A 16,245-nucleotide genomic window follows, 5' to 3' on the forward strand; every position below is an offset into this window, starting at 1 on the left:
CTCAGTATCTTCATCCACCTTCTCCTGATGAGTGTTGCTTCTAAAAGAAGAAAAGGATGGACCTCCCTTCTACCATGCCTGTATTTATTTCCTCTGTCACTCGGGAAATACTCTTCCTCTGTGTTTCCATCTATGTCATTTATTCCACTGACTACAATCAAAAAAATGTTACTAAGGAAAAAAATGTGTCTTGTTAATTCTTTTAGTCATCTGGTACAAGCTGACACACATATGCAGGGTTTTCTGTGTGCTTGTTTCAACACCGTAATTTAACACCAACATTGTTCTCAGTACAGGATATTCATCAGCACCATGGTCCACCCCTGGAGTATTCTTGTTCAACAGTGAGATTTCAAATTCATTTTACATTTTCTCTGAGGTGGTGGGGACTAACATAATGATGTAACTAATATAATGTCTTGGTTTAAAAAAAAAAAAAAGTAAAATTTGCCTTGGTTCCCTAGATTCCATTCATTTCCGTATCTTACAATTTCTTGGATTTTAAAACCTGTGGAAGCACAAGGTATTTGTTTTGCTGGGTTTTCCACCCAGCCTTTTAAAATCTGAGTGATATTATGCCAGATGTTCTTAGTCTGGGGCTACTTTAAACTACAGACTAAATCTCGTGACCATCCTATCATTCCTAGCAATTAATTTAAACTCCACACCATCTACTGTCACCAATGCCATTTTTTGAATATTTTCCACCAATGCCAAACCCCAGGATTATGCTGGCTGCAGGTGGTCAGGCTGAGAGGAATGTTCAAATCCTCAGAGTTATCCATGCATTTTCACTTCATTTTGAACTGATGCAGGAATGTTGTTGTCAGGTCACATTCCTCTGATATCTTTTGCTCTCTTTCTCAAAAAATTGTATGAAGAATACTGTGTGGATTTGCTCCACCTAATTAAAAAAATAGATTTCTTTTCCTAATTTTTTTTCAGTAATTGGTTATTAGAGGTCAGGGGGGATTGAAGGTGTTTGTGTATTTTGTATAGTCCAAGAAGGAAACAGAAGAAGAGGAGGGTGAAAAGTGGAGATGATTTATGCTTTCCTTGAGTGAAATATACCTTGAGCACTCTCCAGACCTCTGGCTTGAATTGGGGTACACACCCATGTGGTTTATTTTCCAGTGCTACCCACTGAAGAAATACTGCTAATGGAGAAGTTGTATTCCCTTTTAACCCCATTTTCTATCCCATCTGAAGTGAATAAGATGAGTTCACTGGTGATTGCCTGTGACTACAAGATGGCTAGTGATGGCAGGTAACCTTTTCAAGATTATAATGCTCTCAAAACCAGAAGGGGGTTAGAATGTGAGAGTGGTTTGATTTGATTTTGAGGATCTGCAATGCTGAGAATCCTTGAGCTCTTCCAGGAAACAAACAAGTCCCCACCAAAACAAAACCAAAACCAAAACCAAAACAAAACACAGAAACCAAACCAAAATAAAACAAAAAATAAGAATGGTAGAGTTAAAGAAATGAGCGACACTTGATCAGTGGCACTGAACCCTGAAACTCCTTTGAGAAACATCACCACTTCAGACATGGTGGTGTCTGCAAGAAATTCTTGAGTCCCCAGGTAAATGTAATATAGGAATTTTAAGGATTTAATGTTAATATACTCCTGTATTTTGAGACAGACAGTATTTCACTGTCAAATATCTTTTCTCTTGGTATGGTTTTAACCTTATTTGATAATTATTTGTGAAGAGAAAGAAGTGGTTTATCTGTAGCAGCTCATTAATTACTGCTTTTCCTTTCCTTTGTTTTATTAGGAGAGAATTTTGTGTAAGGTAATTTTGTGTAAGGATAATTCCTAGATTAAAAATCTCCATTGAGCTTACTAAATTTCTGGGGAAGAATTTTATTGTATTCAGTATTACTTGTCCTTCACTCACTGTGGAATGTGGAGCACAAAGACATGGCTAGATGGGGTGTAGTGGTAAAAGTGTCTTTTTGCTCTATTCTGGAAATCTTTCCTGACATTCTTATTAACAGGAGTGAAGAAATTCACATTAATGATAACTGATTTTTACTTTATACCAAAATATGTCTATCTAAGGCACAATTAATTTTTCAGAACTTGCTGGAGAATCTCCCACTGTTTGTGTCATTGTTCTGTGAACAGAAAGACTGACATACTTTCCACTGTTGTCAGCCTGGAAACATATATATTTCATTTAAATTTAACTCACACACACACTAAATACTGCTTTTACTAATTTTAAATCCCTAAAATATAAAAAATAATTTTATATTTGTCCCGTTTGCCTGATATTTTCAATATGGAATGTCTGTAAAAGAGAAACTGATTTTTATGGAGCACAGGTAAAAAGGCCTTGTGGGAAACTGAAGATAATTAATGAAAACAAAACCTCATAAAAATCAGTTGAATAGTTCCAATGGGAATCTGTTTCATTCTATTTGTGCAATAAAGTTAAAGGCTTGTTGTTATGCCAAAATTACACAGTAGTACAGAAATCTTTATTTTTTTATAATCAGCAAATTCCTTAACCTTTTGACTACATAGTCTGCTCTTCTTCAGAAGTGTTCCTCATTAAAGTAAGATAGGATTGGAATGGCTGTTTTCCTTCAAAAATTAAAAGTATAAAGAAATATCAAATTTTCATAGTATTGAAATCTTTATCAGAAAATACTTCTGTAAAAAAATGTGGTATCTACACAGAAAATTAACACAGGGAAATTAATGAAATTTAATGAAAAAAAGCTACCATGCTACCTGAAATTAAGTAACGAGCTGTTACTCAGAAACTCCATTAGGCCATTATCCACTTAAATGTATTCAGCCTTCAGCTTCGTCAGTGCATGGGTTTTTTTTGTCTAGATAGTGACTGAAAATGGGTAAATTAGGTTATCTCCACTTTTCTATAGTGATGGAAGTATCAAAAGTGTCTATATTATATCCATTTTCCTCCCGTGTGTGCTTGTCATTGAAATTCTACAGTCTGAGCAAAGTCTGACCTTAATGTTCTGCTGTACCTGCCTCAATATTTGTGGTTTGTCTTGATGAATAATGCACCTAAATGACAGGATTTTGTGGTATTTTATTCTGAACAATCACAGGAAAGACAGAGAATGCTGAGGTGATTTTGAATGACAGAAATGTGGGTACTTAATACTAAAAAATGGTGTAATGAAATTAAGTTTGGTTTATTATCTATATCAGGGTAGGAGTTGTTGGTATAGAAGATTTGCAGTCAGAACATAAGCTTCCCAAAATTTGGAATTAACAGTTTAGGCTTGAGGGTTCTTTAGCAGGCTTTCAAAATTTAATACTTGGGCAGCTTATAAAAATGCTAGAAAGGAGAGGTTTTACAACTAACTGATAATATATCTGCTTACAAATCATTAGGAAGAGATGGTTTTCACCCAAGAGTTCCAAGAGATTTCAAGTATAAAATTGTTGAACTATTATCTGTGCTTAAAATGGAATCAGCAACAGGGAAATGGAAGATGGCATGTGCAAAAGACCAGTAAATCTGGGTCTTTTAAGAAAATTCATAATTACTACAAGAAAGAGTAGGAATAATAGATATATGAATAAATGTGAATAAATAGGAATAACAAATATGTGAATAAATAAAACTTTACAGCCAAAATATTGTGGAGGCTTTCAGAAAGGTGACTTGTGCCTGAGAAATTAAGTCAACAAACATACAAGAAACAGGATTATGGCCATAAATTTCATACATTTCCAAGTAGTTTTATGTGAATAAAAAAAACAAAATTGAAGAAAAATATGTCACATGTTACTAAATGTCAAAAAGGAGAACTAATAAAAGTAGAAATAAATAGTGAAAAATGAAAAGGGATTCACCTTTTTAAGATGAAGTATATAGATATATTCCTCTTTGAAACAGATCCATCAATGTCTGGACAAAAAGGTGATAGACTTTCTTTTTAACACCTTTGGTAAGTATTTAACTTTATTTTGGGTGGTAAAAATGACATTAAACATGATGAGGTTTAAGAACAATTCTAAATATATTTAGAGGTTTAAGATTAATTCTCAATATTTTTAATATAAAGACTATATATCCTTCTTAACAATACAAGATTGGGGGAGAATTAATTGATTGAGCATGTTATATATTACAAAAATGAAAACGCTTTCCTACAGAGTGCACTACTGAACTATGGAACTCATTGCTGTAGGAATCACAAATGCAAAAAACTTTTTCATGGGTTAAATAAGCAATTCAACTGCATATACAAGGAGTTTTAAAGGAAAACTTCACATTCTTAATTCAGGAAGTGCCTGAGTCTTAGATTCCGATGCAAGGGGACAGCAGTAGTATTTCATGTTTCATCTACTTACATGTTCTGTCCCTGAGCAAATTGCATAATCAGTTGATGATAGCATGGAGGGACAAGACAGAGCTGTGGTCTAATTTATTCAGTATCATGGCTGTTCTGCTATAATACTTATATAAAATGAACCATAACAACTGAATCTGAGAGTGAAAACACACAAAAGTCTCATGGAAACATTAATTTACATAATTATTTACATTTCCATGTACTCATATATAATCCAGAAATGTGTACAGCTGTATTAATACAGTGTTAATATAGAGTAATCACTGTAGTTATATTATGATCATATAATTATTATCTAATCATTGATATTATATGATAATTACTGCTAATGATGGTTGGTGTGGGTTTCCTCTGGGATTCTTTCAGTTTTCTTCCTTGTCTCTTTTTGTGAGGTACTCTATTTCCCAAGCAAATGTTAGTTTGAAGCAGATGTTCAGTCTGCACGATAAAACAGTCCAGAACACTGGTCCCTGGAGTTCTTTCTTTTCAAAACTATATGAATCTTTTAAAATTCTTTCAATTTATCTTTAAGTTCAGGGAGATTGTTAGCAGTAGCCATATTTATCAGAATAATTTCTGGCAAGGAAATAAAAAAAAAAAAATTGGATAACAAAGCCAATTCAAATAGAAGTAAAGGTTTCCAGAAACCTTTCTTACATCTGTGTTCTCTAAGCTAAAGTATATTTTTAATACACACATAAGACAAGAATCAGGAAAGGTGTTACAGACAACCGAGGAACCCTGACTTCTACTTATCAGATCAAACATTAGATAATGTTGTCTCCCTCATTCATGATTGTATTCATTGTCTCATTTCAAAGCAGAAAATAACAAGTAGTAAGGGGTGGAGAGATTCACCTACGCAAGCTCCAAAGCCTAAGGCTGACATTGCGTTTCAAAACAATTTTGGCTATGAGTTCTTACAAACAGATGTCAGGCTGGGGAAAAAACTGATCAGCAGTGCCACTAATTTGATGTCCTCAATGCTTCACTAGCCGGATGATTTCCCATCCTGGACTACTGGCCCATTAAACCTGTCTTCTATTACACAGTCATAAAGCTGAATGACAGAAAATACGTAATTAAGACTAGTCAAATAGAAAGCAAAGGATCTATGTTGATCCCATTTGTCTGAGATAGTGAGAGACAAATTGGGATCTAAGGGCTAATATAGAGCAACATTAAAGTGTTTTCTTTCTGCAACACAGAGTTGAGATCTTTATAGCTATGTGGAGAAAATGCTGGGTGCACAGACAGGGCTATTATCCCAGTTGTCTGACATGCTGGGAATAAAAAATCAAACATATTTCCTAAGGTATTTGTGTTACATTAATTTTTGTCCTAGGATGAGGAGTCTGGATAAGATCTTTGTCAGCGGCATGAGCAGTGCAATCAAAGGCATCCCCATTAATCTTGGTGATAGCACTAAACTGTGGGGCAGGAGGCGAGGGATGCCACCCAGAGGGACCTGGACAGGCTGGAGACGTCGAACTGTCTGAAAATTGTAAAGTTCAATAAGGCCAAGTGCCAGGTTCTGCAGGTGGATCAGGGCCATCCCAATCACAGGTAGAGGCTGGGCAGAGAATGGCTGGAGAGCAAACCTGAGGAAGAACTTGTGGGTGTTGGTTGATGAGAAGCTCCACATGACCCAGCCATGTGCACTGGCAGCCCAGAAAGCCCCAGCTGTGTCCTGGGCTGCATCAGAAGAAGTGTGGCCACCAGGCTGAGATGGGGAGGGATTCTGCCTCTCTGCTCCTCTCTGGTGAGGCCCCATCTACAGTGTTGCATCTTTCTCTGGGGCTCCTAGAATAGGAAGGCTTTGGAGCTTCTGGAGCAAGTCCCAAGGAGGCCACAGAGATGCTTCCAGGGCTGGGAGATCTCTCCTCTGGAGAGAGACTGGAGGAGCTGGGATGTTCAGCCTGGAGAGGAGAAGGATCCAGAGAGACCTTAGAGCCCCCTCAACTGCCTAAAAGGAATCACTGGAGAGGAATTTTGGGCATGGGCCTAGAATTACAGGACAAAGGGGAATGGCTTTAAACTGAAAAAAGGGGAAGTTCAGATTAGGTATTAGGAAGAAATTTTTCCCTATGAGTGTGGTGAAGCCCTGGTACAGATAGCCCAGAGAAGCTGTGGCTGCCCCATCCCTGGGAGTGTCCCAGGCGAGGTTGGAAGGGGCTTGGAGCAGCCTGGGATAGTGAAAATTGTTCTTGCCCATGGCAGGGTCTCACAATGAAATTAACTTAACAGTCCCTGATTTCATTAAGGCAGAAGTTATTTAACTTGTTTGCTACAAATTCTCCTTCAGCCAGGAAGAATAATGAAAAGATCACTATAACTGAATCTTCAGTATGATAATAAACATTGGAAGAGGGAAAATTAGAGCTGCCAAATTAAGACTCAAATGTCTGGTTGGTTTTGAGCTGAACTTTTGACTGCAGAGACATATTAGAGATGGTTGGGAATTGCCACTTTGTTCTCATTTCCCAAAGCTGTAAACACCACCTCTACGTTCAATTGTTCAGGAAGAGTCTGTATGACTATTGTCATTATCTTGGTGCAAAATGCTTCATCTGTAAAAGCAGTCTACTTATACTAAATAAATATTAATATTTCAAGCAAATTTGAGATGCTAGTTCTACTCTAACTTCCTCTTTCTTTATGCAATTGTCATCTTGTAAACTTGTAAACTTTTTATCAGGAAAATTCCAAACTTATATATATATATATATATAGCATTGTTTACTTGTCATTTTAAATACCATATGAATTTTCAAAGTTGCCAGTCATACTAAACAACTTCAGGTATTCACATGATGTACTGTCATGTATTATAATATACCATGTCTCATTATTCTTTGCTCTAGATTCTTGAAGTTAAGACTGGAAATCTCAACCAAGATTAATGACTTGGGCCTTAAAAAATCAGTTTAATCTAATAAATGAATTTTAATAGCTTTTGAGTTTAATACAGCTGTTGCCTCACTCCTGTTTTACTCAAGCATGTGGGTAATGTGGCTATTTCCATCTTCATGTTTTGCTTTTGTGACCTGCCTGCTAATCAGTTCTAAGAATCAGTAAATATCTCTGCATGTTTCAGTGAAAAAGATATTCTTAAAGAGCCTTCAGCAACAATAGACCATTAATGTGGAGACTGATAAACCTTGTCTGCAATTTCTATTAGCAGTTTCTAGATTCTTCCTTTCATTTATTCTGTTAATTCTTTATCCCTAAGCTTTGTCTTGTGGTTTTTTTTTTTTTTCACTGAAGCATCATTAAGGGGCAAACCCTGTGAAAAAAATCTGATTATTTCTTTTTAATAGAAAAGAAGATTAATTTGTTGTGCTGAATACAAAATAACATTTTAATGATGATTAGGGGTATATAAATAGTTTTCAATAAGAGAGATTAATGCAGATTTGATAACCATTATAGCAAAATATTGAGGGCAAACTGCTAATACACTAGCATCACTGATTTTATGAACTCATTTTCTTTCAATTCCTGCTGTCATATAAAAACGTGTCTTTGAATGTCAGAGAAGCATATATATAAATATAATTTTCTAAGCCAAATAGAATGGTTAGGAATATGCAGTAAAAAATATCTGAGCAATTATGTAAATTGTTATGACTCTTGGAAATCAGAATGTAACTAAGCATTTACGTTTTACTACAATATTTTTATTATTATTATTTCACCTTTAATAGAGGCTATTTTGTGTGTGGGTGAACCAGAAGATTATGTTGTAGCTAGCAAGAATGTTAACATAATTTTTGGTACACTGTGTTAATAAAACAAGTGTAATGAGCCATAGTGGTGTGCAATATCAGGTCAATGTGAGAATTAAACTGCAAGTAATTATAATACTAAGACTGGTTGTGTTCTAATTATCCTATGGCTAATAGTACAGAGTCGATTGTCTGAAACTAAAATTATTTGGGCTGGAGTTGTTTTAGGATAGATGAATATTAGCTGATGTATTGTCATTGAAGTGATATTGCCATTTGTTTTTCAGTAATAAACTATCCCTCGAAGAAGCAGTTAGAATTTTCTTCTAAATGGAAATGCAAAATGTGCTTGATTGTGAGGAGCAGTGACATTAGCTCCCTGTATTTATTCTGATTTTTATGGTGTAAGTAATGTTAAGCACATTTGTATTCAATGTATCTCATAATGCAAGAACGTGACTGTAAAAAATGATGTCTATAAAACTACTAATTACCAGGGAGAAGCAGTAGATGGATATAGTTATATTCTGAACACAAATTGGACACCAGTCCTGAGTGAAAATTCACTTCATGCACAAGCTGTTTGAATTCGATATTATTCTTAATTGAGATGTTCAGGGAAATCTCCTGTAGTACTGAAAAATGCTGGGGAAAGAGTTGGAGTTTGTTACAACACAACAATATCAATATCAACATAAAAAGTATCCCCTCATCTGCCAAACCTAAAAAATCTGTGATTCAGTTGTCTAAATTTGGTCTTTTCACCCAATCCGTCACTGTTCAAGAGGAGCAACAGAGGTTCTGTGCAATCATGTAATAATCTGTTCTATGTAAAAATGATTCCTTGCTATGTAGTGAATACCTGTCTGCACTGACTCTTTCTTTTTGGTGTTATTAACTTGAAGGGAGACTGATATTTGGGAAAAAAAGTATGTTCTACAAAGTATATAGATTTAGTTAACAAAATAGTTTGGCTTGGTGAATTTGGCCCAAAGGAAATGTTTCCTAAAGGAAGACTTCTGCAAAGGTCCCAGCCCTATACCCAGCAATTAACAGAGCTTGTCTTTCTGGCTTAATTGTTGCTTCAACTGTAAGTAAATTTTCCTTACATAGAACTTTCATAACAAATAACATTCTCTCATAACAGTTTTTATCAACAGTAGAATTTTCAACAAATTTATACCCATTTCTCATCAGTCAACATGCTTTTCCTTTCATTAATCTCTTTGTCCTTCAAAAGATAAAAATGCAGTTTATTTTAGAGATTGTTCATCAATTTGCTCCAAAAGACTACTAGAAAGAGTACTGTCTCATCATAATTTACAATTCTTGCTGCTTAATGGATTGCATCACGCACAAGGTTCTGGTTCTGTTTTTTATTTTCCCAGTAAGAGGTCCATAAGCAGGAGTTGAAGCAGGGGCAAACAGGCATGTCCCCACTGCTGGGACCTGGGGAGATATTGTCCTCCTAGACTCCTTTCTCATTTTGAGAAGCCTTACATTGGAGATTATGAACCAATTCTCCTCATTTTCTAAGCTGATGAGAATTCAGGTAGTAAGTTTTCTACATGCAAGGAAAGTATTCACCCACGAATGAATTCTTGTTATTGAAGTAAATGAAAGATCATTACATACATCAGTGACTTCAGTGTGAAAACCAGCACTGGGCTAGTTATTTCTAGACAGCTGCAAGGGCTGGATGCTCTGTAAAGGCAGGAAAACCAGGAATCAGTAGTAAGGAGCTGCAGATTATCACAACACTGTGGCTTAGAAAACTTGTGGTTTAACCCCATCCAAATCCCAAGCTGCCCACACCCTCTTGCCCATTCCTCAACCAGCAGGAGCAGGGAGAGAATTGGAAGGGTAAAGCCTGGAAAATTCATGGGTTGAGATAAAGACAGTTTAATAGGGGAAATAAAAGGCTTGCACACAAGCAGAGCAAAAACCAGAAATAGTTAACTGCTTTCCATGTTCAGGCAGGTGCTCAGTCACCTCCAGAGAGTCGAACCCATCACATGTAACAGTGACTTGGGAAAACAATCACCATCAGTCCAAACATTCCCCCATCCTCCTCCTTCCCCCACTTTATAAACTGAACACGATGTCACATGGTCTGTCCCTTGGAGTCACCTGTCCTGGCTGTGTCTCCTCCTAAACTCTCAATCACCCCCATCCCCTTCAAGCCTGGCAGTGCAAAAAGCAGAAGAGGCCTGGGCTCTGTGCAAGCTCTGCTCATGAGTAAGAAAAACATCTCTGTGTCATCCACCCTGTGTTCAACACAAATCCAAAACACTCTCCCTGGGAAAAAGCTAACTCTATGCCAGACAAATCCAGTACATCAGCACATGGTAGTCCTGCAGCATCCAAATCAAGTGAGTTGAGTCCACCTCAGAGAAGTCTATGCTGAAGAGGCACATCCAAGAGGAAGACAGAAGTAAGAGCTCCAAAAACAGGGTCAGGGTCATGTCTGACATCAACCACTGTCCAGAGATCATCAAGCAAGGCTGCAGAGCTGATGCCATTTCATATGTGAAAAAAAAGGACACTTCGTGTCATGGGTGTCGAGGGTGTCTTACAGATAAAACAATATTCTAAAGCGGAATATAGCAACCCCAATGTTGTCACTATGTGCTTTGGGACATGGCACTGAATACTATGCAGGTCTATGCCTATATTTTGCACACTTTTAGTGGTTCTGACGGCTTTCTTGTTTTAGTAATAATTAAACTATGTTTATCAAATTATTTGCAAAGAAGATGTAATTTCTGTTCCATGTAGTAATTTTATATTCATTCTCTGTCATGTACTGATAATGTAACTAAAATGATGAAGAAAACTTGCAGAAAGGATTTTCTCCTCTGTCTCCACTTCCTTCTTTCCAAGTTTCCTTCACAGTTATGTCTTGTTGATTAACACAGTACAGACAGCATCAATATTCATAGTTTAAGGATAGCTATTGAGATATATGTGTCTCTGGCTCAGTAATATGCAGATTCTGAGGGACTCTTTTTAGGACAGCAGAAATAGAATTTATAAAGCAATCTGTTTAAAGTGATTATTAATAACTAATAACATTGGCTACACAGTTTCATTGTTTTGCAATTATCTCAGACGAAGTCCATTAGATCTGTAGGTACATCCTGTTTAACATGGGCTCAGAGGAATATAGCTCTTCTCCAGAAGGAGAGTCAATTTTCAAATCATTTAAGAATGAAAACAAAATAAAAGTAGAAAGAAAATCCTGCAGTCTATATTGCAAATGAAGTGCTTTTCTTCTCAGTAAAACTAGGTATTTGTCATATAAAACTCAATTCAAGTTAGTGAAATTAATATTTGAGAGCTTACTTTAGGAAATTGGTAACAAAGAGGCATTCAGTTTCATCACAGAACAGAAGATCTTCACTTTTTCAACAAAAAAGGTCTAGGTCTGACTTTGTCTCTCTCACCAACCTCTGTTTTGAGCATCTTCAAGAGATGTGATAATATGTTAGGCTGTAAGCAGCTATTTATGTATATATCAAGCAATGGAATTTCTACCATTTTCTGAATTACACTTAGTAAGGATTTCCCCTCTCTCATTTTGAATGCTAATAAATCAAGACATCATAGAAAACTGTGGTTTCAAACAAGCAGAGCTGACTTTGTCTAGTTTCAATATATCCAGACAAAAGCTCTTGTTTCAGTTTTGTATAATTACATTTATACAATGCCATGCCCTGATCTGTTCACGTCTGCATTTAGATTTCAGATGAATCTTCATTCCTCCCCAAATATCTGTGTCTGGCAGTACACGGAAGGAAGCTGGTGTCTGACTGAGCAGACATAGCCGTTATACTTTGCTCACGGGGTCAGACCTTAAATTCACAACCCTTAACATCATTAGGGTTGGGAAAAATCTCTTCTGTCTTTGGAAATCTAAAATGTAGCGCTCTACAACAGGGTGAGTGGCACTCTAAAAGGCATCTCTGGGTGAGCTATATGTGGGAATTCTGATTTCCTTCCACTGATAAAGAGAAAATGGGGTCAAAATTACTAGCTCAGATGGAAGGCTATTATGTTTTATTTTCGTAGAAATTCACAGAATCATAGAATACTTTGGGTTAGAAGGGACCTTTAAAAGCTATCTAGTTAAGTCCCTCTACGGTAATCAGGAACATCTTCAAACAAATCCAGTTGCTTAAAGTTGCATTCAACATGACCTTTTATTTTTCATGTACTGGGGCATCCACCACCTCTCTGGGCAGCCTGTTCTGGGGTTTTACCACCCACATTGTAAAAAGCTTCTTCCTTACATTTTATTATCTTATAATAAAAATGGATTCTCCTTCAGCTTTATGCCATTACCTCTTGCCCTATTGTCACAGGTGCTGATAATAAGTTTGTCCCCATCTTTCTTACTGGTCCCCTTCAAGTACTGAAAATCTTGTCTGCCTTAACTAGTTTTAAAACCTAGGATAAAACCATACCAAATCCCAGTGAAAATGAAATTTACAGCAGCCCATCTGTCAGAGCCTACAGGTAGAAACTACTGCATTATTCCTCCTGAGGTTTTGTGTTTGTAATTTAGTATAGCATGTGTGGCGTGCTTAAATTAAACAATTGTAAGAGCACAACACAATAGGTGTGTACTCAAGAGCATCTGTAATAGACAGGGAAAAATTAGGGAGACTCTGAATAAGTCTCAGAAACCATCTGTTAAACAGGATCAGAAATAATAAAGCAATACAGGGGAAATCCTTTGTGGCTGATTTCAGGGACACTTATGGTTTGAGAAGGACAGTGATGAAAATGCTATTCATTAACTGCTTCCTGCAAAACTTCCTTGCAGAATCAATCACCACCTGGAGACAGAAACAGGTTTTACAAAAAGTTCCACAACTATGAATAATGGCAATAATAACAATGCATACTTATATCAAGTCTAAGATTTGGGAATCACAAGAACTTTGAAAATAGAGGGAAAAATCCAATCTATATTTGGGAAATTATATAATAGAATTAGGAAGTCTTGTGGGTCAAAGAGAAAACAACATCAGGTTTTTCTCTTAATATTTAAAGTCACTCTTGAACAGTCTGTGGTTTGCATGGGCTTCTAATTTAAAGGTTTTAACCAGAAAAAACCTCCATTCTGAAGAAGAATTTGCTCTGCTCTGAGCTGTTTGTGATGCTGTGCAAGAAACAATGCTTTTTATATTCAGTGCCCAAACCAAAGCTGAATAAAATATTTAGAATCACCCCAAATTATATGTTGTTTCAAAATCATATTAAACATAAATTGTATATTAAAGAGACAGTCTTACCAAAGAGAAAACTGTTTTATAGCACTGCCAAAATAGTACAGGCTGTGAAGACATCAGTGTTGTATCAAACGCCCACTTACATTCCTTGTTGTCATGACCGGTAGTCATCAGATCACTGTACAAAATATGGATGATCTGTATGCAGGGTCCTCCTCCCCCTACCCGCCCCCCGCCCCTCCCCCCTTAAATTAGAAGATGTCCTCAGATTTCACAGTTTTTACAGGGGAGAAAGGTTACAGGCTTTGATCTTTTAGCAGGATATGTCCTGAGCCTTGTGATAAGCCTCATAATAATTATTTTAGGAATCGGAAGAGTTACATGCCCTTCAGTGCTAATGGGAAATGTTTTTTTCCATAATAATTTATTTATTTAATTTATTAAGTTATTTAATTTCATTCTTTTCTAAGTATGTATTAATGTGACTCTTACTGATGCATTGTCTGTGTGGTTTCCTGTAGTACAATAAGCAAAATGTTCTCTATCTAACTCATGTGGCTCATTCTTAGTTTAAGAGAAGCAATATATGATCAGTTAAATGCTTTATTTTGTCAATGTTTCCTTTTATTTGATTTTTAAAATAGATTCTGTTTTATTTTTATCTTAGAAAAAGTAGTTTAAGAAGAAATAATCTTAGTCTTGGAATGCAAGGGGAGATTTCAATTTTAGATCCTCAAAAATGTTACTCCTAGGCTTAAGGAGCTTTTTTGGATAAGGTTTGCTGTACCTGGAGAGAAACTTAGGGGTGGTTTGAAAATCTTTATTGCCTTTAAGAGTTTAAATTATCAACCACAGTTCTTATTCAGACTGATGATATTTCAGAAATTATAAATATGTGTCATAAATGGCATAAATGTCATTGGGTATAATGCCAGACATTGAGGATATCTGAGAAAGTGATGCCATGGGCTAGGAAGCGGGTCCAGTACAATCTCTAGAAGAAAAACTTTTACACATCAAAGCATGACATTTGATGGCTTCATGCTAAAGTTTACTGCATCATAAGCACGAAATGGGAACGTGAGCTCTGCCTCTAAAAGCCTGTACCTGACTTCCCCAATGAACCCCATGCATGGCCCATGAGAAATTGCACTAGTTTGTTTAACAGCTAGTTTAATCTTTAAAATGTTGCACATGAGATGGATTGTGAAACCTTTGAAACTGTCACAGATGATCATGCACTCAGTGAGTCACCACTTCTGTCTTGGGCAGAAAAATCCTTGAGACTCAGCTGCAGCTAGAGTGGCTTGAAAAATGGAATTAGCTGCTAGGACTAGAAGTGCTTCCCTTCACTGGTCAGAGGCTAAATAAGCATATTTGGTCTGAGGGTGTCTGCCAGGCTTTTCCATCTGACATATAGGTTATCTGGTTCCTCAGAACTATCTCAATACTCACAGAGTGAAACCAGAAATATAGCTGGCTGAAAGATATGTGGAAAGCTTAGGATTTGTTCAGGTTCAAAAAGAAGTGACAGACGTCACTTGGGGTTGGGGAGAGAGAAGACATATTCCTATTTAAAAACTAATTCATAATCAGGATCTGTTGAAGAAGAAAATAGAGGAAGAACTGACAAAATCCATATTTTGCTCTGTCTTAAAAAAATAAATCAACATAAACAGTGCAAAAATAATAATCTAAGATAACTGGGGAAAAAAAAGGTGAAATAATGGACTGGGATCCATCACTCTGAGAGACTGGCTGACAAAACCTGTTGCTGAATTGTGGTCCCAAAGCCAAAATTTGCTTTGCTTGTTTTTAAAGGAATTTGTGTTGAAAATTAGAAATGTGAGGGGGAGTTGATGGAGTAGAAATGAAAGTTGCCACAGTCAAGTTTAGAACTGAATTTACAAAGTAAAATATTCTATCAGGCAAATTGGACAATATATATCATAGAATTCAAAATGAAGTGGAAAATATAATATCTGGCCAAAAGCTGTTTTAGTAAATATCTTTAAACAGATATCAAATATATTGTCTATACTTAAGGAAAAGAGACTAGGGAGAAGGTTCTGCACACTTGAACAAAAATAGTATGTATATAAAATAAAACAAAATATTTTTTGCATTTTCAAAATTAGTTGACTAAAGCTACATTATTTGATGATCTAGAAAACAAAGTTACCAACTTTTTTTTTTTCAGTTTTGTGATAATTTCAGGCTGCACAAGGAGCTATTGAGTAAAGTCCCCTGGGGAAATGCTTTTGAAGATGCTTTGATGACCTTATAAGGACACAAGAGCAAGTAATTCCAAAATGCTGGAAGTCAAGCAGACAAGGCAGAAGGCTAGCTTGGATAAGCACCAAGGCAAAAAAAAAGACAGTGTGTGTCCTAAAGAAGCAATGTCAGGTGATGTGGGAGAAACACAGAGATGCCTCTTGCCACTGCAGGGAGAAAATCTATGTGGCCAAAGTGCAATTGGAGATGAAGCTAACCAGAAATAAATTGAGAACATGGGGGAAAATATTTTTTTTACATACATTCTTGGGTATCTAGGAAAGGGCCAGGAGTTGGACTTAGTGATTCTGATGGGTTGTTTTTAACTCAGGATAGTCTCTGACTCTGCAAATCTGTGAAAATACAGAAATAATTTTGGATATTATGGAAGAAAATATGTTTTCTTATTTTCTTTTTTCCTTTATTTACATAAACCTCAATTTAATTGCAACATTAAACTGGTTACACCAGGAGTCCATTAAAGATTTAGTTACCTTCTGTGGTGAATGTTAAGAAGTTATTACTCAAAAGTCTATTTTAAAAGCTAAAAATAATTAAATAGGCAAGATCATTACACATTATGAGATAATTTTCAAAGGTTTTAGTTCTGGGCTTAGTAACTCAGAGATGAAAGTGGGGTTTTGCTGATTTATTTTTTA

General features: G+C 36.2%; 1 protein-coding gene across 3 annotated transcripts in view; it reads left to right on the forward strand.

Annotated features, from left to right (window-relative positions):
• Positions 1-16,245, forward strand: part of RIT2 (Ras like without CAAX 2) — a 217,809-nt gene that overhangs the window by 97,679 nt on the left and 103,885 nt on the right. Inside the window, exon 5 of one of the 3 annotated variants that reach the window (XM_072922767.1) lies at positions 1-16,245. This exon is cut by the window's right edge and continues 29,693 nt beyond it. The exons of the other annotated variants lie outside the window; for them this stretch is intronic. Coding sequence (XP_072778868.1) covers positions 1-273 — 273 coding nt within the window. The 3' untranslated portion in view covers positions 274-16,245. 3 annotated transcript variants of the gene reach the window in all.

This window comes from Taeniopygia guttata, chromosome Z (assembly GCF_048771995.1).
Source record: "Taeniopygia guttata chromosome Z, bTaeGut7.mat, whole genome shotgun sequence".
In the NCBI taxonomy this organism is placed as follows: Eukaryota; Metazoa; Chordata; class Aves; order Passeriformes; family Estrildidae; genus Taeniopygia; species Taeniopygia guttata.